Raw genomic sequence first — 27,404 nt, 5'->3', positions numbered from 1 at the left:
TCAATCTCTAGTTCTAAGCTGACTAATGCTTGTGACACTCAATAGCATGATAGGGGTTTAGACTTCAGACCAATCCCCAGTCTTCTGTCTCTTGGTATTCTGCTCTATTATATCTCTGTTTTAAGAAGAAACTGAATCCTGAGCTATTAGAGAGGTTCTATATCCAGGGGAAGTGGACTGTGTTTCCTGGCACTTGGGACCAGTGGCAGCTTTTTGCCTCAAGCCCACTTCCCTTGCCTACAAAACTAGGCTCCAACCCAATGACCTCTGTGTTTACATGCCATCTGCTGAGGGCATCACAACACGTGGCTTTGAGCATTTGAATTTTTATATAGAACATTACAATTGGGAGAACAAAGGAAGGGGAAGCAGAGAACAGAACAGGAAGACCTGGAAGGGGAAGGGAGCAGAAGGGACTAGTTGGTATTGATATGCCAACAGCATGACTCAATCTTATCTGCTTTCCCTTGAAACAAAGCAGGTTCTTTTTTGTTTTTGGTTCATTCCAAGATCTGGTAAGCACAGAGGTCAGTTCTTCAAACCTAGTTTACTCCTGGATGTGATTTTGCATACTACTTTATGAGTGATCATTTTTGTCTTAGTAAAATAAAAAAAGGTGTCTCTCCCCATTTCTTCTAATATGCTATGAATGAGGGAGATATAGGGAGAAGAGACAGCAAGAGGGGAATGGGAGGGGGAGCTACAGAAGAATGAAAAACCAAGAGGGAGAGAGCAAGAATGGATTAGGGAGTGGACATAGTGGGATGCAATATGTGTCTTTAGATGCATTTCACTTTTGGACAGCTTTAAAGTGCAGAATCACAAAGTTTTGTTTGTTATTCTTTGAATCACCCTTTCCTTCTAGGCCCTTCAAGGAATTCTGTATGAAGCTGAGGATGACCTTGAATCCCTAATCCTATCCCATTCATCTCTCAAGAGCTCACATTACATGCCTACCATACCATACTCACTATGTTGTCCCTGTTTTTAAAATTGTCTTTGATCACTTCATTCTCGTAATTCTACTGTGTGTGTTTCATATCCTTATATCTCTGCATATGCATGAAGGTCAAAGGGCAATTCTTAGGAGTCTGTTTTCTCTACCATGTGGGTCCTGGGGATGGTACTTAGGTTGTCAGGTTTGCTGGCAATTGCCTCCACCTATTGAGCTATCCCACCGGTCCCTCTTTGCACAAACTCTTCTGTGACCTTTTCAGAGCTGACCTGTCTTGCTGAGATGCATGGGTGGGCTGAGCAGGAAAAACAAGTCACTTTATAAGCTGATTGTCTACACGACTTTGGGCAAGTTGGGTCTCTTTTCTGAGTCCATTTCCTGATTTTTAAAAAGATTTCAGGAGGTGGTGGTGAGAAGTCTCTACTCCTAGATGTTTTAAGATGCTTAAAGAAGTCCCAAGAAAATAGCGAGCACAGCAGGGGGGGGGAGTCAGAGGTCCATTAACTCTTATCCCCTTTCTCCCTGGTACAATGCTCAGCTTGATTGCCTGTCCTCCACATTCTTTACCACTGACAGCTGACATTACCCCACCTCCACTTTCAGCATCTGTAGCTGCCTCGAACACTGGGGAACTGTCAGGTCTTCTAAGGCAGTGGTTAAACACTATAGCACTGAATACGGTCTGCTATGGCTCCTGTCTTCCCCTGGGCACCTCAAGTGTTTGGATTATTTGGTCTGATTTTTAAGGTATCCTGAACATCTGCTATTGGACCATCTCAACACGGATGTAATTTGCCTTGTATCAACTGCTTGGCTACGTTGAATAGTTCTTTGGATCCTTATCTCTGTTTGGAACTTGGCTAAGGGTACTCACAGTTCTCTCAGCATTTGCCCATCTGGACTGATTTTAATGCTTTAGTCTGCCTTAAAAACAGTAGGCCTCTGGTTTTTGCTCCCCTACCTGTGTGCTTAGCATTCACCCAGTTGCTGTGTTTACACTTTCCTTCCCAGTCGACCTGGATGATATCTAAGGAGGAAGAAGTACAGAACTACAAGTGACGTTGGACTGGTTTAACATTTTAGTCTTAAATATGCCACCTTTTACAGTTTTCTATTTAAATCTGTATCTGAACCAAAATTTACTTAATTTTTTTATATTGACGGTACTTATGAGACTTAAACAGCAATTCTGCCTTGTTCTAAAGAATGTTTGTGAAATCATAGAAGTGATGCAGTAGTTATTTTTTCTAATATGTATTTAATATAAATTCAAACCCAATAAGCTTTAAAAAGGTTCTGCCATGTACTCCTTAAGACTAGCTCATGCAAATAACCTATTCTGGGAAATAGTGATCGGGTCTTTCTTCCCCAGCTTGCAATTGAATAAATAGGTACAGAGATATGTCTAGTCAAAGGAATTCCAAGCATTTAAGCTTGACTCTTAGCTCATAGGTTAGTGCCTTGGTTTGTGTCATGTCACACCACCTCCATGCTTCACATCAATCTACTACTATTGTTGACATATATGAAAAAATTAAATCATGATACAGGATATACTTTGCAATGCAATACAAGAGGTCCTGTTATAGGACCCAGCCATATGGGAAAAAAAGGTGTTGCGTAACTGACAGGTTGCATGCACATACTAGTTACTGCTGGGGACTCAAGCAGACCAAGTAACAGCATTCTTCTAGAAGAGAAAACAATTATGGAACAACCTCTAGCAAGAAAAGATATCAGCAATGGATATGGATATGCATATGGATATGGAATTTGTTGGAGGCTTACTTGCTTAACAGGAATGTCCACTTCTAGCTTGATCATGTCACATCTCTGATTTGTGTTCTTGGTAGAATCTTAGAATCTTTGCTTTTTTTTTTTATCTGAGATTTTTTAGCAAGATGAACTTTTCTGAAGCTTAGTTTTTACTAATAGTGTACACACTGACCTGTTGATGGCCTCTGTTGAAGCATTTATGGAATTGCCTCCTTCTCATTTTAGAACTGCATCTAAGGAGGTTTATGTAAAAGCATACAGGTGTCTTTGACAGATATGTGGAGCTGAGAATCAAAGAGGACACTTAGAAGTATAGGAAGCTCAGTCAGGGTGAGTGTTCTTGAATTTGCATTTGTAGAAGAAAGGAGTTCTTCTGTGCTGTTGTAACACCAAGACTGACTAGAGTTTGTTCCCCCGAGTATATACACATCCTCAGTTTTTACCCAGCTGGCTCATCTTGAAAGGCCAGATGGCTCATCTTGGAAGGAAGCATCTTCTTAGCTCCACTTCCTTTTTTGACCATCCAAATGACTTCTAAATAGTTTTGCTTTACTCTGTATGTGTATGTCATTGCTAGAGGTGTTTGGAGTATTTTTTTGTGCTTTAAATTTTGTGGAGGATAGAGATGATCTGTTTCATTATTATTATCAGCTGAGTAGCAGTTTTTCTATTCACTGCTTTAATAATATAGAGTTCAGGGACTTATGGAAACTGCGTGGCTGAGTTCAAAGGAAAGAAGGTCACTAGAGGAAAAAGTGGCAGCTCAAAGCACAATGAATGAGTTCATGTTTTCATGACTCACACTGACATGATACTACACATTACTTTCTTTTAGAAGGAACAGATTTTGCTTGTTCTTGTAGGAGGCATCTCTCTAAGGTCTCATTATCCTGAATTGTGTGCTCTGGATTCAGTTCACCATTCATTTCCAGAACACTGTAGTGATCTCTTTCCTCACTGTCTCTCTGTGTCCCTTGCTCTAGCTTTCTCTTGCTCTTGGTTTGTTCTTTCTCACTGTGTCTCTGTGTTGGTCTTTGTCTGTCTGTCTATCTTTCTTTCTCTTTTGATCAAGTTCAAGCACTCTTGTCCTTGTGGATGTTAGCTAAACATCATGAAACTGAGCTACATCCTTACTCACTGTTCCCCCAACATGGTCTTGCTATGTAGCCTAGGATGGCCTTGTATCTTTCAATTGTTGTATTTGCTGAAGTGCACTACCACCGTAGGTGGCAATTCTCTTTTGCTGTTCCATCACTCTGCAGGCTTTTTTGGGGGTGTGGTGGTGGTGGTGGAAACAGATATAGATCTCAACGTTGAAAGGAAAATATATTTGAAAGATTGTTATTAGGCATAATGTGGCCTAGCTGGAAATCTAGGATAGAAAGGGTCTCCTTAGATCATCTTATGCCAGCTGAGACAATTACTTATGTGAATGAGTTCAAATCTTCTTAGGCAGAACTTGACTCAAGGTGTCCAGTGAGCTGACCAGGCTCCCGCTTTAGGTGCCATCAGAATCTACTTTAGCTTTCAAGAGAAGAACATTTCTTCCTTGGCATCTACCAGATAATGGTTGATCAAAGTGAGACTGAAAAGGTTTGTTAATCACAAACTTTGCAAAGGACTTCTTAGTTGTTCTGACCAAGACTCTCTCAGAGATACACCACAGTCTGTGCTCTTCTTGACTGTCTATCTTCCTTCTTGCCCTTTTTCAGTGGTATCAGATGTATATCGTGGTCTGAAACCTTCCCGGCCTACTACTGTCTCTCTTCCTTGTTTTTCACAGTTATCCCTCTCAAGAAATGTCTTGCCTTTCTAATTATGTTTTAACATCTAATTGCAAGGGTCCCAACACATGGGAGAATTCCTCTATTCCCACCTCTACATCCACCATAAGGCAACTGAGATATCTATGGTTACTCAAGCAAGACCAAAACATTCTAAACTCCAACTAGATATTCTTTTTCAATCTGCAGTCAACATGCATGACCACAGTTGTTTGCAAATGTATGAAGAAAGCATAATATATTGTTTACTTGAAGATCAAACATTATTTCACTTTTGTTAAATCTGTTTTTGCTCCATGTGAGTTAAGATCTGAAAAACTTTGTTTTTGATGTCCTAGTCATATATTTTCTTAATGTTTATTAAGGACAAGAGTTTTAAGTAAGTAAATACTTGTATGAGCACTACCAAAAGTCACCTCATACATTGCCGGTAAATACATAACGCCCCATATTTTAAACACTGTGTTGTATATCTTACTGCCTTCTAGAACATATAAGGTTGAGGGGAAGATAAAATGAGAGGGATGGACATAGGAAAATGAATGAAGGAAAGCAGACTATTGGTAAGAAAGAAACTGAAAAACTCAACAAAACTGTTTCAGGTACCTTGGTGGAACATCTATTAATTTCTACTACACCATAGTCTAACCTCCATTGACTCAAAATATTCCTTACTCATCTGTTGTCCAAAACCCAAGCTGATTATTTTTATATGTGAATTGAGGACTGTTTTTTTTTTCTCCTAGAAGAATCAATTCATTTATGCTTAAATTGGATGGAAGGCCTCATCCACTTTGTGCAGCATATTCAAGATGCATACTACATCAGAAGTCAGTAGTGTTTGGATGTTTTCCGAGAAAGGTACTTGAATAGCACTTCTTTTATCATTTAGAAACATGTGTAAGTAAAACAAGATATTTCCTTTAATTCTAGAAATCTAAGAGCACAATTACATTAATCATCTACCATCGCTATTATTCTTTTGGTTTAAGAGCTTTCTAACGATTGTGATTTTGTTGTGCTAATGAAACAAAACTTTGGCTTGAACCTCTGTGATAATTTAATAGATTCTTATTAGTATAGTGATAATTTCACATCCCTCTTTCATTCCATAGAGACAATGCTCTGCAGAACCTTTATCTAAAGGGCATTTCTAATTTATAAGCCATTTCGTTAATCACTAAGCAAGTTGTCTTTTCAGAATAAAAAGAGGTATTGGGTGACCTTGGTGGCACACTGTCTTCTCAGATGTTATGGACTTTAAAGGCATGAGGCATTTGAATGTAAAAAGCCAGGTTGTGTTTTGTGTAGGTATATCCTGTTGTACCTGATTGGAAGAGATTTGTTAGCCTCTGAGAGCACAAATCAAATATTGGCATGCAAGTGTCCTTGGATATATTGGGAGTCATCTCCCTGTGACCTCTGTCCCTTGGTTTACATTTCAAACCTAATTGAAATAGCCAACATCCAAATTGAATCTAAGAATAATGGGGAACTATGCCTGATTACTATTGCTATCATTGTTATTATTTACTGTTGGAGGTTGAAGCTAATATCTGCTTCTTCCCAGGCAAGAACTCTACCACAGAGCTGTTTCTTCAGTCAGTTTTGGAAGGGTTTTATTTTATTATTTTTATTTTTATTTTGAGACAGGATCTTACTGTGTTTACCAGGATGACCTTGAAGTTGCTTGGCAGCACAGGAAAATTTTGAATTCTGACTATGCCTCGGCCTCCCAAGTAGCTGGGATTGCAGGCTAGTTCCAGAAGACCTGACTCAAATTATCTTTTAAATAAGAAAAGGAGATAGCTTTGTAGCTGAAAAAGACAGCATTATAGTATCCAGAGCTACCAAAGGCCGGTTTGGGTAGTTACTGGATTTGTTTCTCCGAGCATCTAGAGAACACATTAGGTGCTTCCTGGATTTCCTTTACAGCTGATTAGAGATGACATGAACTAAATGGACTATATTGCTCAGGGATGCTTGAACTACATTTTTGTTCTTACCAGGTTAGCAAGCATGTAGTGATAACCTCTTGAATGTTTCCCCAGGATCACAACCTGCAGAAAGAAAAAATGAGAAATATTGTTTATTTAAGGGCTTTTTTTTTCACTTATACAATCAGTGGGATGGCTGGAACAAATGCTTTTAAATCATCAGCAATACGGTGGGATTTTAGTATATGGTAGAATTGCTTCTAATTGCTTCTAAGACTGGGTTCATTTTTGTCATATTTCACTTGTAGTCAGATAAAACAGGAATCATTGTCAATATCAAAGTTAAAATATCAAAACAAGGGGATTAAAAAAAAACATTGGAACTTCCAGGTCAGTAGCAGCATTGTCACTTAAAATAGATGGCAAAAGCGAGGCTGATGATCCCTCACCCATGAACTGGATTTCTGTGCTTAGCTGTTGAGATGGAAAATGAGCTGAACTTAGCATACAAATTAGAAAATAGAATGTACTGTACATTTTTTTTTTGTTATCTAGAAAGCTTAGGGAATAGAGCACTCAAAGAATGGGGTTAATGGAATTTTCAGGTTAACTGAGGTTACATTTGCTTATTGAAAACTTTTCTACATGCTTACCTTCCCTTTCCTGCCTTAATGTCTTAATGTGAAAGATGTGTGGCCATCTGAATGTCTTTTGTGCTGAAGGCAATGCCCTAGGGCATTCAGAGGAGTTTTCCTTCCAGGGACATTTGGCAATGTCAGACAACGTATTTGGCTATTAGCATCTAGTGGGTAAAGGTCAGGGATGCCACAAGATATCTTCCAATGCTTAGGACAGTCCCTACAACCATAATCATCTGGTCCCAAATGTCAGCGATAGTGAGGGTAAGAAACATTTCCTCAGAGTCATCATAATTATCATTATTTTCATCAGTAATGCTGTGTTAAGTACTTGGCCTTGAGTTTACAAAGTGCCTTTTATTGTCTCTTATGTCAGTGGGCTAAATATTTTCCACCCAAATGTACTGGCTGGTTTTTTTTTTTCTAAATTCATAAAGTTTATTTTATTGTAACTAAGTATGCCAAACTTTTTGGTTAAGCATTTTGTCAAACACAGAGGTGCTGACACTGTCCTAGATACAGGTGATGGGAACAAGGAAGTGAACACTATAGAGATGAAAGGAACAGCTTGATGTGTATTTAAGTTTTATGTCAATGTGAAGCTAATATGATCTTTCTTTAAGTAAAACAAAGGCAAGCTTTGAGTATAATGACTGGAACAGGCCTTAGAAGGAATCAATGCAAGCCGGAGGCTGTAGGGTTAAGCTTCATGATGAATTCCTTCTGGATACAGCTGGGTGCAGATGTCAGAGGTTTGAAAACAACTGGCAAGGTCTCAGGATTTTATACATAGTAAACTGGAGGCATATATGAAAGTCTGTTAATTGTTATAGTTATTACAACTGCCCTTATTTTTATGTCTAAAATATGCAGGCCTTGTACTCAATGTCGTATGTGTAAGTAATTTCTATAAAATTTTAAGTCTAATTTTACAGATGAAGAATCACAGCCCAAAGGTAGTTTAAATAATTTCTCCAAGGTCATATAGCTGGAATTAGAAGCTGGGTCTTTCTTCCTGTGGAAGGACTGGAGGTACAATTAGATCCTCCATATCTGTGGTTTCTGCATCCATATGTTTAAACAAGCCCACATCTAAAACACCTGAAAAATCATCTCAAATAGAATGTGTGCAGACTATTTTCTTGTCTCTGTTTCTCCAAGTAGTGCAGTACAAGAACTATTTGTTTAATATTTATGTAGTATTAATTAATATAAATAATGTACATATTATTCAAGGTATATAGAAAGACATGAATAGTGTGCTGTTTGTATAAAGGACACACACCTCTATTTTGGCAAATATCCGAGTTGGAGTACTGCTTTAGAGCCAGTCCCCTTGGTATGACTGTATGACATGTTTCAATTTGCCTCCTGAATTTTCAACTTTATAGTGGTATCTAAATTATGGACATGCAGGAGAGATTGAACTTTATTTCTGTGAAGTGATAGTGATGGAAGCCAGCGATGTATGCATTGCAGGGAAGTACTTTACTGCACACTCCCATCCTCAGGTCTTTTACCATGTTAGTTCTTTTCTCCTTTCAACAAAGAACTCAATAGATGACAGGACCCATTCAGTGGTTCCTTATAAAATGGGTGTTGTGTTAGATGATTTCACTTGACTAAAGGCTAATGTATGTGCTCTGAGCATGTTTAAAGTAGATTAGGCTAAGCTAGGATTTGAGGTAGGTTAAGAGTAATATGACTTAATATATTTTCAATTTCCAATCATTTTATTTATGCTAAGTGCTGATGATTGTTCTCAAGTTTTGCAGAGGAGCAAGGCAAGATGTCTAAGGCGTGAAGCAGAAAGGGAAGGTGCCATATCATGTTTACTTTCTTGCTTTTATAAAGACTCAAGCCAGTGTATGTGTGTGTGTGTGTGTGTGTGTGTGTGTATGTATTTGTGTGTATAAGAGAGAGTACAGAGAGATGTTTTCATTAACTTAAAATATGAACCACATTTCAGACTGATTGTGTATGAAGGAAAAGAAAGGTTAATGAATATCTTGAGGAGGTGATTTCTCATGCTGCCATGACACAAAATAAGCTGTTAGGTGTCTTCTGGGATGTATTCTTCAGTGTCTGCTCATGAGAAACATCTTTGCTGGTGACATTTGTTAACTTTTGGTGGCAAGTTGGGACCATACATTTGTTGAATTTTTAATTCATGGACAACCCTCACATAATAAAACTAGAGGGTTTTGAATACTTCATGAAAAATGAACACATGACAAACTCAGAGAAAAATAAGGAAGGCTGTTTCAGTGGAGGCCACATTTGTTGTGCTTTTTTCACATAAGAAAGTCCAGGAACAATACACAATGGTAGTGCCATTAGCTGAGTCCTGAATGACAATCCAGAGGTAGGATTTGGTCATGCACTCACTGCTTGGCTATGGACAAATCACTCAACTTTCTGGGTTTCCATTCACGTATCCACCATTTGGCTCTAGCTCTCCTAACAAGGTTGTGTTGATCAAACGAGAGAACATCTCCAAACATGGTTGAGATCAGAATAATGAAGTATGCCACATTACTTCCTTCTAGGGATGGGTTGTTCATTAAGACATTGCATCTTCAGCTTCAGGAAAACATGAAGCTGTTAGAATAACTGTTTTGGTCCATGCCCAGATGGTGTGCTCAGAACAAATGGCCATACTGGAAGGTAGTTCTCTCATCACCCTTTCTAGAGTTAGCCTTAAGTTGGAGGAGATGGGAAAGTTATCTAAAGATAGGAGCATTTAGGTGTCACAGAGCTCTGCCTTGAAGCCCATAATTACTTCCTCATCCTTGCTTTCAGTGCCTTCTTAACTCTGATTTAGCATACAGTTCTTACCAATCTTGGTTTTTCCAGTTCCCAGTAAATTAAACACTTCAAGCTAGAAGGGGTGTGTAGGGAGGCTGGGAGTGGTATTTGGGAGAGGTGCATTAGTACTAGAGGAAGTGACAGTCTGACTTAAAGGAGAAGGAAGAAACAACAACAGAAAAGCAGGCAACAATGTACTACTGCACAGTATAATCAGGGATGTTTGCTGTGAGTGCCTGAGTCATCAGACAATAGTTTACTTTGATCAGAAACTTCTGATGAAAATATCAGGGCCATGTAATATGTTTCAAGGAAGGCTTCCATCAGAAATGATCTCCAGGTTGTTAGAGAGAAAGTGTCTGTTGTCTTGAGATCTGCTGTGGAGCTGCTATCATCCTACTGATGGGAGCTAAATGAGGCTTCAGTGAGAAATGGGCTATATTTTTTTTCTCTTCGCCTTCCATTTAACTTTTTTTTTCCCTAGGAAAAGCTTGTGAAAACAGGGAAGGGCTGGGGAACCTGAATATAATATGGAGCAGCAGAGAACTGGATAGTTAACAGGAATGTTCTTGTTCAGTTAATATTCAATCTCTAGTCTTTTGATCTGTTACAGATGAAAGAGACATAAATTCTACCCTCACTTACTTAATAACTCTGGTATCCAAGAGAATATTCAACTTTGCTTTTATAGTAATTATAATAGATCTTTCTGAATTAGTTTTAGAACTTCACAGATAAAAAGCTGTTTTTACACTCAGACGTGACATTTAAGGAAGAAATACCAAGTTCCCACATCCATGTTCTGCAGTCATTTTGCCTTTGTAAGATTTGCTAGGGATGATAAATGGCCTGCTATGATGGCAGACACGATAAATGTAATAAGGGGAAAATGTATCAAGTATAGATGAAATTCATTTTTTTAGGGAAAATTATTTTTATCTTCACATATAGCATCTCAAAGTGGAAAAAAAACCTAGCTACAAATCTCATTCACTGAACAGAGGGTTTTTTTGGCAAAAGAAAGATCTCATATATACTAACACTTGGTCATGTAGACAGTGTCAAACTTTCGGTCAAAGAAGTCATGGAATCAAAGTTTACTCATTTGGGGGTCATTTTCCCTTACTAAACAGCCCCTCATCGCATCTTTCTATGAAACTGCACGCTGAATATCTCCAAGCAGTTAAAAAGGATTGATAAGACATTCAGTTCGTTGTCTCTCAAGGAGACCTGTCCTTTCCCAATTTCATGTTTAATCTAGATATTTTCATCATTTTAGAAATTTGAAATGAAATTGTTCCACAAGACTACTTGAGAGAGGCCCACGTATCCTTTGGGAGGCAAAAGCATCTGCTTTTCTATGCTCACATTTTAGAAAAAAAATGTGTGTGAAGAAGTGTGTATGTTTTCCCCCCTTAGATCCATCTGGTATGCAGATTAGGTTATTTGCAGAACTAAGTATCTCCATGTTTGGATTTTCTACATCAGCGCCAGAAAAGGATCTATGGAGAAAGATTGATCTTGCTTTGAGTACAGAACAGGCCTTGATGTTCACCCTAATTTGTTTCTCTTTGATTTCAGTATCATGTAAAATCTTGGGCAAGGGAGTCTGGGAAAAAAAGGTTAGATTTGTGGGGAGGATTTTTGGTTGAATTTTGTCTGTAAGGAAAAAAAAAACTATTAGATCACATTTTTTTCTGTTCAAAGAAAAGATTTTTTAGGCTCACATCTGCCTTCCCTTTTCTCTTGGTCAAAAAAAAAAAAAGACATTGTTTTCTTATGGCACTGTATGTAATTTCAGCAGTGTGGGGAGCCGAATGCGTGGTGTGCTGCAGAAATCAGCCTGTTATCGTGCCACACCTTCCAGAAGAGATTTTCAATCCAATTGTAGGTGTTTGCCTTCTTTAGTGAAGACCCCAATGAATTTGTCTGAGTCTTAGTAAACATAGCACAAGCCAATTCCACTGGCATCATTTCCTAGTAAATTCAAGGTGCACGTATTTGTTTTCATATGTCTGAATGGCAGGGCTTTAAATTGCAGTCATCTTACCCGAAGGAGTGTGCTGGAATAGTGTGGTAAGAAAGAACAATGACATATAACAAAGTCAGTCCTATGGCAGTGTGTGTGTTGGGATGGGGGTGGGGTGTTGCTGATATGGAGAGTGACTGAAGCTTTTTGTTAGCAAGACAAACGTTCATACAATAAAGGAATCTTGTCAATGCTTATGCTGACTGTAGGGAAGCTTACGTGGAAAGAAAGGAAATGAGTAAGGAAAGAAATACAATTCTAAGATGAGAGGATTAGAGGGTAAGAATTTTACCAGAGATTATCCTTTGAAGGTAGCTTTACTTTCAAGACTTTCATATTCAATTTATCGTAGCTTAATGCAATATGTGGAAGATTTAATAACAAATCACAAGAGAGGGTCATCAAGATGGCTTAGTAGGTTAGGAAAATAAGCCTGAAGACTTAAATTCAATCCCTGGAACCCACATTGTGGAAGGAGAGAACTGACTCCTGTAAGTTGTCCTCTGATCTTCATATTTATATATACATGTATACACACACACATTTTTAAATAGACCTAATTAATTAATTAGTTTCCTTGTTTTTTTTTACTTTTAAAATACTGTGTTTCACTATGTAATCATCAATGGCCTAGGAATTGACTATGTAGTTTAGGCTGGCCTTAGCTTGTGGCAGTCCTCATAGCTACATTCCCAGAGAGTTTTGTTTTAATATGCATAATGTATTCTAAAAGGTCAAGCAAGGCCTTGCTTTCTGTTTATATATTTTTACGCTCATTGACATTCTGAAAAGACTGAATAGGTGAGGAGTAGCAGGCATTTCAATGGGAGTGGCCTTGTCATTTGAATAAAAAAGGAGGAATATCCACTGGTCCTTTGATGAAATAAGTATAAGATATCTCCCCCATAAATCAGATACTATAACATGTCTTCTAAACTAGGAACTTCAAGAAAAGGTTCAGTGCTTGACAATAAATAGCGTCATTTTATAAGGAATTTCCTGATAAGCATTACATTTGATGTACTAGGGGGAAAAAAAAGAAACATGAACCCTGATGTGTGGTATTTTTCTATTCAAATTTTGCCATTTAATTATTAGCTTCATTATTATATGCAAAATTGAAATGTAAATAGTAAGGCATAAAATTAGAGACCCACATGTAGCTCGAGCTGATGAAGCTTTCAGGCAGAGAGTGGAAAGAAAGCAGCTGGTATGGCTACAGAGAATAGAACGGTCTCTTTTTCAACTTCTTAGTTGTGCCTTTCTTAATAATTTTCCATTTGTGCAGTGTTTTCAGTATCTGACACCCTAATCAGTAAAAATATTTGATAGTTGGAGTGAATGACCATGTTTATATTTTCAAATAAAAATAACTGTCTCTCAGGAACTCTATGTGATTTTCAGGATAATTGCTTAGTTGGCAGCTTTGTTCCTCTTCTGGGAGCCATGTCATTTAAGTGGATCTCAATTTGCAAATGGATGACAAATGACTGAGGCTTAGTTCATGGGGGGCAAAGCATACAATTCTCTAAACTCAGAAATGTTTCCTTTGGCCCTTCACTCTTGCTATTTGGATCTGGCATCATCTTGCCCTCCCCTCCTGGCCAGCTCATCCACCTTTATGATCACACTAGCATGCAAACAGTTCAAGTACCCTAGGAAGAACTGCTGATTTTCAGCCAAGCACGGGGAGCTTCTGAAAGCCACATGTTAAATATTCAGAATCTTCTGAGCCAGTTAATAAAACCATGGGTAGCTTCAAATCAGCAATGTTAGAATTATTAACCCAGAGATCAGTGGGTACTACAAATCAACACTTTTGTCTTTTCACAATAGCCCATTTTCTGGCACACCACCGGAATCAGGGAGAATGTGGATTGAAGGCCCTTTAAATATGGAAAGCTGCCTCTACCAACCACCTTTTATTTTCCCTTCTTTTAATGAATGTTTGTTGAGTGCTCAATCTGTGCCAATCGTGGGGATAGACCATGGGGAGACAGAGGTCACAAGAATCTGGGCTCTAGTCTGGAGGATGTCACACTTGAATGGGAAAGACAGCCAAGTTAACAGATGATTATAGCCCAGTGGGAGAAGTGCGAGAACAGAAATATGAACAAAGTACAACCGAGGAGAGAATGATTAACTCAACCTGCTATAGATAGAAAGTACTTTGTCTCCAACCAGAAATTTAAAAAATTTTTTCCTTTGGCTTTTATAAATGGGAACCTGACAAACAGGTAACTTAAATAGAATGCTATTTTGAAAATGAAGAGAGACATATTCTAGAAGGCTATTCCTCCTGATTTCAAGAGAGTCTTGCTGTTTTATAGTGCTTAAATGCTACAGGAGAGGTTTTTTAAATTAAAAAAATGTATTTATTTATTTTGAAGCAAGGTCTCTATAGTCTAGAATAGCCTCAAACTCATGATCATATCTCAGCCTCCTTAGTGCTCGGCTAATAGGCATGTATCAACACATAAATCTATGTCTTTGCAGTTTTCAAAATTAAATTACAATTATTTTGTTTCCTTCTCCTTTTCTACCCTCAAACCTACCTCCCATGGGATTCATTAGCTTTATAATCCCAGGCAAGTTACATTACATACCAGCCTTAGTTTTTCATTTGTAAAATAGTAAATATAGGGGATATAATCATGGGAAAAATAAAGTAGTGTACTTAACAATGAAGGCTAGATTGATAGGTTAGAGACTCTACTTTTCATCATAACTTTGGTCAGTTAACTTAGGCTTTCTAAGTCTGAGTAGCCTATATGGAAAAGACATCTATCACTAATAGCTATTTCACAAAATGAAGAAAGAAATGTGTGAAACCATGTGTCTTCAATTCTTAAGACATTGTCTAGTGTTTGCCTTGTATTGGCTATGACTTCATCTTTCCCTGGAAAAATCCTATCTATTCTTAAAGACCAAGTTGAGGCAGCCTCCTGCATAAAGCCTTCCTTGATTTCATGTCCCCAACTTAAAAAAAAAAAAAAAAACAACCTGCAGCTATTGGGTGAGAATAATGGGAAGATAAATTAGTGCTTGGATACAGAGGAATGCTGGTGCTGATTATTAGGATAGCACTCGGAAGATGAGAGAACAAGCTGAGGTTTTCAAATGGAAGTTGCACGGTGTTAGAGATGCAGATGCAAAATGATGAGAAGATGGTAGTAAATCAACCACAAAATAATGACCCTTCTAGTTTCCCCTTCCTCAGGGAAAAGGGCAAAAAAGATCCCAGATAGGGAAAAGCTGGACAAAAGGCATTTCGGTGGTATATAAAAGATGACTTGTACAGAAGTGTTGTAGTTTGAATGAAAATATCCCCCTTAGGTTCTAGCATTTTAACAGTTTGGATCAAGGTATGTGGCAGTGTTTGGAGAGTTTTAGGAGGTGAGGTCTTGCTGGGGGAAGTACATCATTGGAAGCAGGCTAGGAGGTTTCAAAGCCTCATACTAGTCTCAGTGCTTCCTCTGTATCATCCTCCTGGTAAAGGCTATAAACTCTCAGCATCTTGCCATAGTTGCCATGTCTTCCCACCATGATGGAGTCTTACCTCCCTAAAACTGGAAACACAAATAAGCTCTTCCTTTTATACACTGCTTTGGTCATGGTGTTCTATCCACAACAAAAAAGTAACTAGTACAACAAAGTACTGTCTTAAATTTATGTATCATCTCTCTGTTTGGCTGTGTATTTATGTATCTATCTATGTATCTATATATCTATGTATCTATCTATGAATCTATGTATCTATTTATCATCTATATCTATCTATCTATGTATGTATCTATGTATGTATCTATGTATGTATCTATGTATGTATCTATGTATGTATCTATGTATGTATCTATGTATGTATCTATGTATGTATCTATGTATGTATCTATGTATCTATCTATCTATCTCTACTCATCCATCTGTCTAAATGCCTCCCCATCTATCATATATTTATTCATTTGAAGTAGAATGTCACTATGTAGTATAGGTTGGCTTAAAAACCTCCCAGTAGTTCAGGCTGGCCCTGAACTCACAGCAATTCTCCTATTTCAGACACTCAAATGCTGGGCTTAAAGGAGTATACCACCTCTACCAGTTAAAATCTCTCTCTCTCTCTCTCTCTCTCTCTCTCCCTCCCTCCCTCCCTCTCTTTCCATGGTGTGTGTGTGTGTGTGTGTGTGTAGGCTACAGGTCATCCTAAGAATCTTCCTCAATTACTATTCCATCTTATTCTTGTGAGATATGGTTTCCTAGTGAACCCTGGGAGTGCACTGACTCAGCTAAATTGATTGGCCATCAAGTCTCAGAGATCCTCCTGTCTCCATCTTCCTAGTACTGGGATTAAAGGTACATATTGTAGAGCATGACTTTATTTAAACAAGGCTTTGGGGGAATCTGAACTCAGTAGGCACTTTACTGACTGTGTCATTGGCTTTATTTCTCTGAATCCACAGCACAATCCTTTAAGGTAGGCCCTATTGTGAATCCTTTCAGGCTAAGAAACTGAGGTTCAGAAAGGTTTAGCAACTTGGTTTGAAGTTGTAAGAATATGAGGTTTGAAAAGAGTTCACATGGTGGGACTCATGGCTCCAATTGCATATGTAACAGAGGATGGCTTTGTGGGACATCCAATTAGACAAGCGCTATTTGTTGAAGATGATCTCCCTTTTCATTTTATCATCCTGCACTTAAAACTCATAAAGATCAGTTTGAATAGATGTTAGTGTGGCCTAAGGTAAAGGAGCACATGCTTGTTTTGCATATGGAAAAATATTCTTTGCATGTTACGTCTTCCTGGGGCTCTTACTGCACATCAGACAAATATGTATGTCGGGGCTAAATTCTGGGCTCTGGCCTACTGCTTTAAGTCTGCTTTTGTCCTTACTGTACTGTTTACTACATCTCTGTAATATAATTTTCTGCCTAGTAATTTTTTATTCAAGTTCATTCTAACTAAAGAGCTATTCTGCTAATTACCCTTAACCTCACATCAAGTGAGAATATTTGGGTTTTGAGATAGTATGCATTAAAAGTCACATATCTTTGAGTGCTAGAGTCAAAATCCAACTCAAATTGTCTGCTGCCAGCTCTCATTATTTGAGATTAGGTTCTGGCTTTGTTCTGAATTGCCCCTGCCTGTTCCTTGGAGCCTTGTTTTTCTCACATACATGGGAAATGATCCCATGTCCACTTTGAGGATTGCTTTGCTCGTTCATTCAAATTAAATGTATGAGAAAATTATAAAAAAAAGAATATAGGGTTGGAGAAGGAGGTCAAAATTAGGTTTAACTAACTCCAAAGCCTAGTCACTGTTAGCAGCCATATTACTACTAGAAAACACTGTTGATAAGAACCGGCATTGCTATCATTATTATTGCACTGTGATCAGCTCCCATCACAAATTCTATGCAACAAAGACTACCTAGTGTTATTATGTATGATTACCTAAGTGGAGAGCAGTTGAGGTCTGACTCATTAAAAAGTCTGTGTTTTTCACCCCCGGACATCCTGGGAATCTCCTTTTGGTTTCCCTAATTATTGCACGAAGCTTCGTGCTTGGCTCATATGCACATGCCTCCAATTTTCAATTCCCTATCAGCATAGGACATGAATTGTCATTGTTGAATCACAAGCTGCACTTGTGATGAATGTTGGATAATCAGAACAAAAGCACAGGAAAATAATTAGAGGTAACCAAAGGGAAGAAGCGCACAGCCTTGAACAAGATACTGTGCGAAAGTTTCTAGGACTTCGTCCCCGAAGCTCTGACAGTGTATTTTGATCCTTGTCTGAATGCAAATGTACAACTCCATCAAATCTTAGGCAGCTTGTCACAGTGCATGTTATTTAGCTAGTTAATTAAAAGTCTGAGTGAGCCAGGGCCTCTCTGCACTGTGTTCTGAAGATAACCAAACCTGTGTTCTGACCAGGCAAGTTAATTTAAAATAAGTGACCTCAATTGGGTAATGGTTGCAAGTTCAAATTCAAGAATCATTATAATTAGTCCCAGATGGATCTTAATTGTTCTTTCAGGAAACAGAGGAAGGGGTGGGGAGAGAAATGACTAAGCCCAAAGTAAATGTTCTTACCCATAGCTTTGGAAAGCAAGGGAGCTGACTCGGGCAGGACACGGTTAAGGTTGTATAGCAAGAGTCCCATTGCTGCTTTCCCAAATACATTCTTATGATGTGGTACCAAAAAAAAAAAAAAAAAAAAAAAAGATTGAGCTTTTGAGGAAATAAGGAGAAGAATGAAGCAATCTGAAATGTGTGATCTTAGGCAAGTTATTTAACTTCTGTGTGCCACTTTCTTGTTGCAATGGAGAAAATAAACTCACTACGAGTCTTACCTACATTGGAGGGTCAAAATCATCTTGTGGAAATCTTTTAAGCATGGAAAACTCAGGAAGGTAGTAGTCATTGTTTCATTACAGAAAAAATTACTCAATCAAAGATCCTGGGCTTTAGGATATAAGGGTACCCTAGGCATGAGCTTTCAAACCTTTTCCTTAGACTCTGCCACAAAGAAGAAGGTGCCTTCAGAACTACACCTGGAAGATGGTAACCAGGCCACAGTGGACAATATATTCAGTATCATTTAGTGTGGTGAGTTGGACTTTTCTAATGCTTAGAATGTATATCTATAGAGCTGAAAATGACTTTGGAAGCTTTGGAAGAAGTCAAAGCAGAGTGCACACATGTTTAAACTTTTTATCCTAACATTGTGAAGTCAGACCCAATTCATTTAATATAGAGAGTATTAAATATATTGCATATTAACTAACATATTAATTAAAATAATGTACATATTAACTATATCAAATATTAACTACTATATTAAATATATTTGAAATATATTGTACTTGGTGCTGTATGCTGGCACAGCAGTCTGGTACCTGAGGTGTAAAAGTCACAGTTACAGTGGTTCTCACTTTTTTGTGTATGAGTGCTTAGGTCTCCCTTTAGTGTTCCCATAGATTCTTATTGCATGTATTATGTCTATGGCCATACTATCCTAAACAAGCCCAATTTCATCAAATTGTCTTTATCTTCAAAAGCCTTGGAAGCCAAAATTCATTAGAGAATTAGTGGAATGTTCACAATGAAATAAGTGAAAAGGAAATTGTACTGTAGTAGAAAGTTTTAGAAGAACAGTAATTTGACCACCTAGGGAGGTACAAAATGGTTATTTGGAAATATCTTTCTTTCCCGGTCTTACTTTTTCATCAAATAAATTGATTTTATGAAGCATATACAAGCTGATCTCCCTCTACTCCCAGTAGACCATAATCACCTAAAACAGAGAGTTACAACCTATGCCTACTGACAGAAATCATAACTATTTCTCCTTCAGTCCTAACTAAAATATACTTAAAAGTCTTATTTTTAATATCATCATTCAAGTCCAGCCTCATCAGATGAGCAAAGCTAGTAGCAGGACTTGTTTTTTGAAAGACATTTCCAAGGATCATGCCTGAATCCATATTAACGCTTTGGTGGAAATTTGCAAAGGTTTAAGTCATAAGTATAGTGATCATAATTTCTACACATCTAGAAGGCTCCTGCTGTGCACCAAAACCAAAAGCTACACTGTGCATGCAATGCTTATATGTCTGGATGCTCCTCAAATGATGCTCCTTCCATCCTTAGAACAAATATCAGGATACAAATTTATTTAATTCAACAAGTGTTTACTGCTGAAAATGTGATTACCTATACTTAATCCCTGCATTTTGGTGGAAGAAGCTTTCGGTGAGTTTGAGGTCAGCCTGGTTTACATACCTAATTCTAGGACAGTCAGGGCTACGTAAAGAGAAAAGGCCAACCAACCAACTAACCTACCAACCCCAGAAGTTTATCAATACCTAGTATTCACCAAGTTGTTCCTTGGCTTAAACAAAGCACAAAAACATGTCTCCATAAATCCTATCTTCTGCTTCAGTTTTCTAAGGATCACTTCTTGTTGTGTTTTGTGGGTTCCTATATGGTCTCATATTCTCATCTTTTCCTGTCTACTAAATGTTTACCCAGTACAGATAGGTGTCCTGCCATCCTACTTTGCCTTGAGGGGAGAAGCCCGTTTTTCTACTTCAGATTGTGAGTGTTTTTCAGTGTAGTGCTCTATACGTAGGTATTCAATGAATGTTTATGGACCAAAAAAAAAAAAAAAAATGAAGAGGATACAGAAATGGGGAGAAGGATGGGTTTTGGGACTCTCTTGACATGTTGTTTTCTAATGTGGTATGCTTTCATGTGACTAGTCTATCTTAACCTTAGTACTGCTTTCTTGTGTTTGGGTGGGAAGTGGGCAGAATGGAATGGAGAAGACATATGGCCTAGTCAAGGGAACCCATGCATAGGGTCCTTGTATTGGCGTGTTTGGTAGCTACAAAAATATGGGCCCTGGAACCAAATTCTTAAATCCTGGTTCTTTTATTCTCTAGTTGTGATATGGTTACACATGCTAGTTCCCCCCCCTCCAACACCTCAATTAAAATTAAAGGGTAGTTGAATGCCTAAGTAGAATTTTGTCCTTTCTGATAGCATGCTACACTATTGGCAGGTGGAAAAAAAACTTTATTTCTAGAGCATTCAAAGGTCCTGGTAAAGGGCAAGTTGTGTTCTGACCAATTGGGCCCATGTTATTATTTTCTGAGATGTGTGTGTGTGTGTGTGTGTACATGTGCACATGCCTATTCCTATGCCTATGAAGGCCAGAGAATGGTCTCAGATGCTTTAGAGCTGGGTTTGCAAATATGTGGGTTCTGGGAGCTGAACTGGTATCTTCTGAAAGAGCGGTACATGCTCTTAACTGCTGTGCTATCTCTCCAGCCTCCACAGTACATTAGTAGTATTTTTCTACTACTCTACTTTATGACATCCTAACCAGCCTTAGGTTTTCATTTGCTCCTTATTGGCACTCATTCTGACAATTAAGTGAACATTGTCATACATAGGTAAATAGAAGTATATGTCCTCTTCCACAACACCATATGAATTTCACTGGGTTCTTTTTTTTTTTTTTTGGTTTTTCGAGATAGGATTTCTCTGTGTAGCCCTGGCTGTCCTGGCACTCACTTTGTAGACCAGGCTGGCCTCGAACTCAGAAATCTGCCTGCCTCTGCCTCCCAAGTGCTGGGATTAAAGGAGTGCGCCACCACGCCCGGCGTTTTCACTGGGTTCTTGATTCCCCACTTAGCACAATCATAAGGTGTCAGGATTCTTGATTGGCTGAGTCAGGCTGAGTTAATTATGTTTCTTTTTGCCTTCCTGTTACAAGTTGTGTGTTCCTTTATCAATGCACTTATCAGGATGGATTGCAATTATCTGTTCACTGGGTTGCATCTCTACTTTTGAAGGATGAAAGATACTTGTTTTTTTTTCTCCACCCTTTCTGTAAATGTATGGCTAGTTCTTTCCTAAGAACTTCAGAGAGAAGCAATATGAAAAGGAATGTTGCCTTGTTGAAGCATCTCCTTATGTTTCAGCAGATCAACTGGAAAGCATTGAGAATAGTGGCCTCCTGTTTCCTTCTTTTGATGCAGTTAAGAAGCTAAAGCTATGTATTAGTTCCTCCCACTTCTCAACGTATCCTTATTTGTATAGAATTTAGGAAGAGGATGCTTAAGTGATGATTCCTTACCATCAAGTAATGAGCCTGAGCTGCTCCTCTTTATGCAAAGTGTCTTGTCCTTCCAACATGGACACTAATGCTTTATTTTCAACTGTTTGAGAATGGAAAACTGAAAGCTGAGCTCAACTCTCCCTCCTTGGGACAAGGGTGTGAACAACACTCCTCTCTGAAGAAAGAAAATTCCCGAGGATTCAGGGGCTGACCTACCACCACCTCTTATCCATGTGGCTAAAGCAGAAGAGCTAATAGCTCCACTGGGAGGTGTACTTTCCTGCCACTACTTGCAGCTCTCTCTGAGCAGCTTGGTGGTGGTTGCCATGGATACCAAGTGGGTAAGGTGTTTAGTTCAGCATTGGAAGGATTGCGTTGTGCTTGAGTGGGTGAGACAGAAATTAAGTTAATGTATGTGGAAAAAAATGGACATGTTTGCTTTGCACATTTGAGAAAACTGCAGCAAAGCAGTCTATTAAGCAACAATTAATTTTATATTGACTAAGAAAGAGGGAGGAGGAGCAATTTATTGTGTCACAGGTTCTCAAGTTAAGCACAAGCAGTAGTCTGAAATAGGTCAAGAGAAGTGTAAAGGACTCTCAGAATTGTTGAAGTGATATCAGTCAAAGGCAAGTCACTTAGGAGGGCCCATTAAGAAGCTTGCTGTGAGTATCCTCTTTGACTGTCTAGTCCATTCCTTCAATGTGTCTGGATTTCATCTCTTGGTCAAAGATACGGTAGTGCTGAGGTCACACCATATTGTGACTATTTTCTGTTATTTACCTTTAAAGGGGTAGGTGTCCTTTAAGGTCTTATGCAGGTTCCAACGTGGAAATCACTTACTCACTTTCCCCCTTCCTAGTGTTCATGGTCTTAAAATTGGCAAGCATATCACTACTGATAGTGAATTTTGTTAGAGGTCTCACATTCTTGGTCCAACCTTCTAAAGACAGTGTCTCATTATGTATCCCTGGCTAGCCTGAGACTTGCCATGTAGAACAGACAGGCCTGGGACTCGGAGTTCCAAGTAACTCCGCCTTTCTAGTGCTAGGATGAAAGGCATACACCACTATGTTTAGCCTTCCCCAGTTCTTACAAAACACAGTTTAGGTATAGTTACAGCTAAGCCTTCTACAAGAGATTCAACTAAAGACATGAAAACAATTTCAGTTCGTGCCCCTTAGTATGAACAGTACTTTGTATGATCAGTTCATCTGTCTACTGAACCATAGTCCAATAAAAAACAATGAAATAATTGCTGCTGTTTTGGTGCCACTCACAAATCTAATACTTATCGATGACCATGGTGATGTGCGCAACTCTGGCTAAGGCAAACAGTAAAGTCATGTGCTGGGAACATGCCTTGCAGTTCTCACACATGTGCTTCTACTGCAGCCTGGCTGGGCTCCTTCAGGTGCTTACTCCCTTTTTGAATTTTCAGGCTGCATGATCTCAAGTTCCTTCCCCCATTCATTTATTCCTCATCATAAAGCAAGGTACACAATTCTAATTATAATGCCTTGCATTGTAGACTTGTCCTCTCTGAGCATCTTGGAATGCCTCAGAGAAGCTGTCTGATTCATCCTAAAGTCGTGCTGGTAGGATGGTTTTCTTTTTACATTTCATGGCTGACTGTCACTAAAGTAACAAAAAAAAGATGGGGCGGGGTTTGCTGTGCAAGGGCAGACATGATTTTTGAAAAAGAATTTAGGTAGAGTCTTAACCTTTAACCTCAAGCTGTGTTCCTTGAAAAGACAATCAGATGATATTCATTTTCAGAGTGAAATAGGGGTTGTAGGGGTTGTATTTGTGCACTGGGGAGGCTATTTGGTAGCTATAAGTTTATTATAAGTAGGTAGGCTGGGCATGGCGGTATCCTTGTGAGCCAGAGGCAGGCAGATATCTATGAGTCTGAGGCAAGCCTGGTTTACAAAGCTAGTTATAGGCCAGCCAGGGGTACACAGTAAGACCCTATCTCAAAAAAGAAGAAGATTGATAATAAACTAGTGGTGCTTGGCTACTTACTATCTTCTATTTTAGCTCTGCTCCTAGTGATGTAATAAGAGTTGTCACCAATCTACTTAATCCCTTGCTATAGACCATTACATGGTTACTTTTATCTGGACTGAGGTGAAGAAACTGTCCCCACAAAGAAGACTCCTTCAACTGGAAGGGCCAAGTGAACATTTCATGATAATCTTATCATGTTTGTTTAGGCTGTTTCCCATGTTCAGTGGCATCAAAGTCAGGATCCATGCCACAACCAACCACCAAACTCAGACACTATTGCATATGCCAGCAAGATTATGCTGACAGGACCCTGATTTAGCTATCTCTTGTGAGGCTATGCCAGTGCCTGGCAAATACAGGAGTGAATGTTCACAGTCATCTATTGGATAGAACACAGGGCCCCCAATGAGGGAGCTAGAGAAAGTACCCAAGGAGCTAAACTAACCAGTATTCCCCTTCCAGAGCTTGTGTCTCTAGTTGCATATATAGCAGAGGATGGCCTAGTTGGCCATCAATGAAAGGAGATGCCCTTGGTCTTTCGAAGACCCAGTACAGGGGAATGCTAGGGCCGGGAAATGGGAGTGGGTGGGTTGGGGACCAGGGTGGGGGGAGGGTATAGGGGACTTTCTGAGAGGAAACTAGGAAAGGGGATAGCATTTGAAATGTAAATGAAGAAAATATCTAATAAAATTTTAAAAAAAGTCAAGATATTTGCATGGCACTGTTGTTTGCATTTGCCTTTCATTGTGTGGTGGGGAAGTTGAATCTACATGTTTTATTTTAATTTTTTGTTACTGTTCTTTTTTTGTATTTGCTTGGTACCTCTCTGTAGGGGAGCCTTGTCATTTTAAATATAAGGGTCCTGTGGCATTGTGGGTTTGAACAATAAGTAGCTTTTGTGTTGCTCTCACAAACTGTGGTTCTCCCAGCTATCTTGAAAGAGGTTTTGGTAACATCTGTTAGAATCAAGGGACGGGCTCCTGTAATCATGCAGCTGCATGACAAACTTTCTAATTACTACATGTTTGTTGTTCTTAATCTGAGAAAATTTCCTAATAAAGCCCAATGGTGATTTAAAAAATACTTAGTGTTTACAAGCCAGTAATCAAAATCCACAGGACTCTGTCAAGCCCTCAGTGCCTGCAAAGACTTAAGTAAGATGTTCACCAAGGAAGCCACACAAACTCATGCTTGGTGTGTCTGGGGGACTTTCTTTCTGTGCCAGCAGAAAATACATGCATTTCCTGCAGAGGGATAACAAAGCTATAATTGTTTACGGTTTTATTCTATTTTTGTTTTTAAATGTAGTTATTCTGAATTCCCTTTTGATTTGTAACAGGGTTAACTAAAAACAAAGGTGATATTTACATCAGTTTTATTGTTGCACTTGTATTGCTTCACATATTTAAGATCTGGGTATAAAGTACCAGGGTTAGTCCTAAGATTCTGATGTTAAGGCAAGGAGTGAGTCTGTCTTGATTCAGTAAAACTTTTTTTTTTCTGTTTTCTCCTTGGTGTTTGTATATGCAAAGGGCATGCAAGCAGGAAGCAGGAGAGTAGTTGATGTGGATACAGCGAGGGACTTATCATAGGTTTGTAATGAACAAACAAATCTCATTTAATCAGAATCCAACTACCAGAAACCTTTAATTAATAGAATAATTCCCTAGGCATTTTCTGGAAGGGCTGATGTGATATTTATGTATATACATATGTGGTACTAGCTTTGATCAAACATAAACTCCTATTACCAGGAACGTTTGTTGTTCTGTGCTCTAAGGATAGAGGTAAATGAATTTCCTAGTGGTGTTGTGGCCTTAAGGGCATATTATCTCAATCTCTTTATTCCCCATCTTCCCAAGTCTCAGAAAAGCTCCCCAATGTTCAAGCTTTCAAGCACCTCAGTCAGCAAAAACCATTTAATAATGGTCACTAGCTGGCAGTCAGAGAAAGCAAGAAGGTCTGCACACATCGGAGATAGTTGTCATATTCTGCCTTCCAGAATTATTGTGTTTTCTCATCAGCCTGCTAGACTGTACATTTCTTCAGTAAGGACACTTTACTATTTTCTACTTACCTTGTATAGAACTAGGTAAGACAAAATGAACCTTTTCTCTATTTTCCCTCCCCCTTTCTTCTTCCTTCCTTCCTTCCTTCCTTCCTTCCTTCCTTCCTTCCTTCCTTCCTTCCTTCCTTCCTTCCATCCCTCCATCCCTCCTTCCCTCTCTCTCTCCCTCTCTCCCTCCTTTCCTACCTTCTCCCAATCTGCCCTGTCATAGTTCACCCTCTTTCTTCTGTTCCATTCATTGCAGTGCTGGAGATTAACCTGTTGTATCATGCATGTTTACCACTGAGGCACACTACCCCTATCCTCTCAACCAGTATCTTCTGAATCAAACACTCTATCTTGTTTTTTAAAGCACCAGGCATCATAGTCTCTTGGAACATATAACACGGTTGCTTTAGGGATTAGGAACTGTTGATACATTGTGAAGTCCTATGGCTTGGGGCTAAAATCCAGATCTTCTGCCTCAAGCTTCTGTATTCTGCTTTATAAAACTCTTAGATATTTTCATCTCCAAGTGTCTCAATCCTTGAGAATTTTCAGAAGGAACTCTAAAGTTAGTTAATGAAAAGTAATTTGAATTTTTGTTGATTTTTAAAAATATCCTTCCAAGCCTCCTAGGAAATAATCAAGTGAATGGATTTTTAAAAAATTAGAAGAGGAAACTGTTGGTCTAATAGGAACATTTCCTTTTTGAGATCAACATTTTTACTACCTGAAACAAAAAAAGAGTCTTTCTGTTTCAAAGTAATGATCTTGAATGAGTTTTTCTTTTTCTATTTTCCCGGAGAGGATTTGCTTCTAAATATTTACCAAGCCAGTCTACTGGGAGGTATGACCAGATAATCAAGCTATCTTTTCTTTCTTTCTTTCTCTCTTTCTTTCTTTCTTTCTTTCTTTCTTTCTTTCTTTCTTTCTTTCTTTCTTTCTTTCTTTCTTCCTTCCTTCCTTCCTTCCTTCCTTCCTTCCTTCCTCTCTTCCTCTCTTCCTTTCTTTTTTTTTTTTTTTATAAGCCAAAGCTAAAGTCCCTCAATGTAGAAAGAATAGTGCTGCCTGTTATCAACTCCCAGGACAAACATCTTTACACGTTAGGGAACAAGTTTATTTCTAATTGCATTCTGATTTATTTTCAAGGACTCCCTTTGTTATCTAAGAATCATAGTGTGCGCTTTGATTTGGCTTTCCCAGTTTGGTTTTTGTGTCTGTTTCCCCCTTACCTTGTTCCTGATGCTCATCACTGTACTAATCTTTCAAATGCTCTTAAGGCCACAAGGAAAGAAAAGATCCTTGTGTTTCAGAGTTTGTGCTATAAGGAGTTCTCGCTGAAGCTTGATGCTTAAAGGCAACATTTCCTCCCATTAGAGTCTGGTGGTAATAGTGGGAGAAAGGATAACCGTGGCCCTTGCAATACTGTCAAGTCTAAGCACCCACCTGAAATCCATCTGCTATAAATATTTACACTTCTCATTCATGCTTGGTTTTCTAGATATTAAGGTGGGGGTGAGGTAGGGTGGGAGTGGGGCACTGCTGATCGGATATCACCAGAAGACTATGGTAAGACAATGGAGGCCACACTTCTTTAGGTATTCTTTAGCTATGTTAGATTTATATACAGATCACTTCGGGGAAGTCTTTTTCACAACATATTCCTTTGTGGGTCTCATTTCAAAGCTGGGTTATTTTGGTACTGTAAGTAAATGAACCTGTTTGTTACAAAGGAGCACTTCACGAAAGCGTCGATTTGAGGGTGTATTTTCAATTCTCTGTGTTAATGG

The 27,404-nt window shown here is 38.7% G+C and overlaps 1 protein-coding gene across 3 annotated transcripts in view; it reads right to left on the bottom strand.

Annotated features, from left to right (window-relative positions):
* Gria3 (glutamate ionotropic receptor AMPA type subunit 3) overlaps window positions 1-27,404 on the bottom strand; it is a 265,112-nt gene that overhangs the window by 96,422 nt on the left and 141,286 nt on the right. For all 3 annotated transcript variants that reach the window (XM_029473262.2, XM_021152663.3, XM_021152661.3), the window contains one exon: window positions 6,522-6,575. In XM_029473262.2, the coding sequence (XP_029329122.1) occupies window positions 6,522-6,575 (54 nt within the window). The remainder of the gene's footprint in view (window positions 1-6,521; window positions 6,576-27,404) is intronic.

This window comes from Mus caroli, unplaced genomic scaffold (assembly GCF_978045245.1).
Source record: "Mus caroli unplaced genomic scaffold, Mus_caroli_1 scaffold_5, whole genome shotgun sequence".
NCBI classification, from domain to species: domain Eukaryota; kingdom Metazoa; phylum Chordata; class Mammalia; order Rodentia; family Muridae; genus Mus; species Mus caroli.
This window is presented reverse-complemented; position numbering and strand designations above follow the sequence as displayed.